The 2,500-nt window shown below is 36.8% G+C and overlaps 1 protein-coding gene across 1 annotated transcript in view; it reads right to left on the bottom strand.

The window, feature by feature from the left end:
• Positions 1 to 2,500, bottom strand: part of LOC138029671 (prenylated Rab acceptor protein 1-like) — a 7,230-nt gene that overhangs the window by 4,075 nt on the left and 655 nt on the right. The window contains exon 2 of the mRNA XM_068877384.1: positions 1 to 31. This exon is cut by the window's left edge and continues 67 nt beyond it. Within this exon, the coding sequence (XP_068733485.1) occupies positions 1 to 31 (31 nt within the window). The remainder of the gene's footprint in view (positions 32 to 2,500) is intronic.

Below are 2,500 nucleotides of genomic sequence, written 5' to 3'. Positions count from 1 at the left end.
GAGGGCAATGAGCAGCAAAGGTGATGTGAGACTGTAAAGCAAACATTTAAAATACCATTATTTTACATGCTTTTTTTTTCCTTAAAAGTGGATTAACCAACTGCTTTGCTAAGCGGAGGTTGGAGCCAGAGAAATCCAGAAACTTCCCAAACAGAAACCAGCTCTTACATGTACCGGTACATGTAGTTGGAGATTGCTCCTATGGCTGGCTTATCTTGGGCAATCTAGCCATCAACCCCTTTGCGGCATAGAACTGACAGCCTGTTGCACAAAAACACTCGTTGTCTCATTAAGGACAGTGCCTATTAATTCAAAGGTATTTTTGCGCGGTTTACTGAATACGCGGGAAAAGCAAATCTTGAAAAGTTTTATTGAAATCTAAAAAGAAACTTGGGGGTAACCACGCATTTTTCAAAGACAATAAATCAGCAACGTTTGTAAAAAGCTTTAAATTACAAAGCTACAATCGTGGTCAAAAGTTGTTGGGAAGGTTGCGGGCATCAGCTCACTTCACACCTAATGCGATTTTTCTAACTATTGGCTGAAGTTTGTGGGAAATACCATGCTCTTGTGGCCCCCCTACCCCATATTCAATGTTGGAGTTCTTCAGGTAAGAAAAGTCACCATTTTTTTCCCCTGGAAAATCCAACATTGAAAAGGGGGAGGGGGGTATCTGTAAAATGATGTTACCTTACCAACACTTTTGTCCATGATTGTATGTATGGCCTTCTTTTCCAGGTTGAAGCTTAGTTTCGTGTATCTCTGAAAATGCATGGTTACACCCAATTTTCTTTTTGGATACCAAGAGCACTTGCTAAGTTTTGCTTTCTCCGCATAGCTTTCAACCGCACAAAAATATCCCTTTAAATGCTATAAAATTAATAAAGCCCTCGACACCTGACCACCAATCATTCATGTATTTATAATGCATGTGAAACCACAAGAAAGATACAGGTCACAACATTTGCAATATCCACGCAAAATAAATGATTTTGAGGATATAAACTCGTAATACATGTACAAACGTCATCATAAACAACAACGACCTGGGAATGGATTAGACAGATACATAAGTTCAGACTGGTAACTAGATGAGACAACATGATTTTTCTGTCTTTTCTTTCGGTTCTTTCACAAAAGGATGCAAATGCTGTCGCTAAAGTTGTGAATCTATGTCAACAAAAATAAGTCCCTGTATATTAAATGGAACACAGTTTTTGAGAGGCTTTAGGGATTGTTAAACCATTGACTCCTGAGTACCCCCCATTGATAAGTAAAATCATAAATTATGGTATTAGAGTAAAATCTATTAAGCCGGTTACACACGAGCAAGTTTTGAATTCATTGACAAGTTCTGACTTAGCAAATTTTATTTGCTGGTGTGTAAAGAAGAACTTGCCATGCTAGCTTTTGAACAAGTGCACTCGTCAAGGAAAAAATTGACACATTGCAGAACGGGTCAACAAGGAAAATTTGTTGAGAAAATTGAGAAATTTCGGGTGCACAGGTGTTCTTGTAATGACTCACTGTAATGGCTACAAACACAATATTTGCTATAGATATACTTCTCTTTTAATAAATCACAAACGCGTGTTCATACAAGACGTTGATTGATGCAATGTTCATTGTTATCTACTCTGTTTAGCGTATTTACAGAGGTAGATGTTTCCTGTGTTATTTTAGCAAACTGCTAAAACGCCACGGCATTCATAAAGGCGAAGATCATGACTGTCTCATCTGTATTGTCCTATTTTGTAACTACAAGCTGCTGAGATATTTTATGATTTAACCGTTTATATCTTCCAGAAATAAAGCAAATATATATTTTTTCTAGTTAATTATTTGGAAACCACGTACGTGACCGATCAAAATGATGGCCAAACCCAAATTTTGTCTGGACAAACAGTCATCTTGGCCGGGCATTGTCCGGTGATCAGCCGTTATTTTCAGGCCTGTATGAACATTGTCAATGACACTTGTCAAGGGAAAATTTGCTCGTGTGTAACCGGCTAAACATGTAGGTCTCACTCCTAAGGGTCAATGAGTTAAAGCTTATGAATGGAAATTTAAGGTGCTGTCCTCTTCACGTCAACCAGAGAGTGAAGTTCCCTCCCTGAGATGGCTGAATGTCCTGTGCCTTTGCCAGAGAAGTATAGCAATCAGATGATTATGAATTAAAGCTATTTTACCCTGTTCATTTCATTGTGAATTCATTTGATTTCACTGTATAACATCATTGAACTTCATACATGTAGGTGTTTCAATCAGACTAAAATGAGGCAGTGGCCATGGAAAATAACATTTCATAGAAGAATGTTCTGGCATAATTATCAATAATTATAATAATTTTTAAAATGCATTTCAATTCCAAACAATGTGACAAATCAACTCCTCGGGAGTAAGAGGAACTTCTTCACCATGAAAATTAAATCTTACAAATCTAAATTTTGAATCAAAATAAACAGAAAAAGTAATAAAATATTTGAATCGTTTTTTTTTT

This window comes from Montipora capricornis, chromosome 13 (genome assembly GCF_036669925.1).
Source record: "Montipora capricornis isolate CH-2021 chromosome 13, ASM3666992v2, whole genome shotgun sequence".
Taxonomy (NCBI): domain Eukaryota; kingdom Metazoa; phylum Cnidaria; class Anthozoa; order Scleractinia; family Acroporidae; genus Montipora; species Montipora capricornis.
This window is presented reverse-complemented; position numbering and strand designations above follow the sequence as displayed.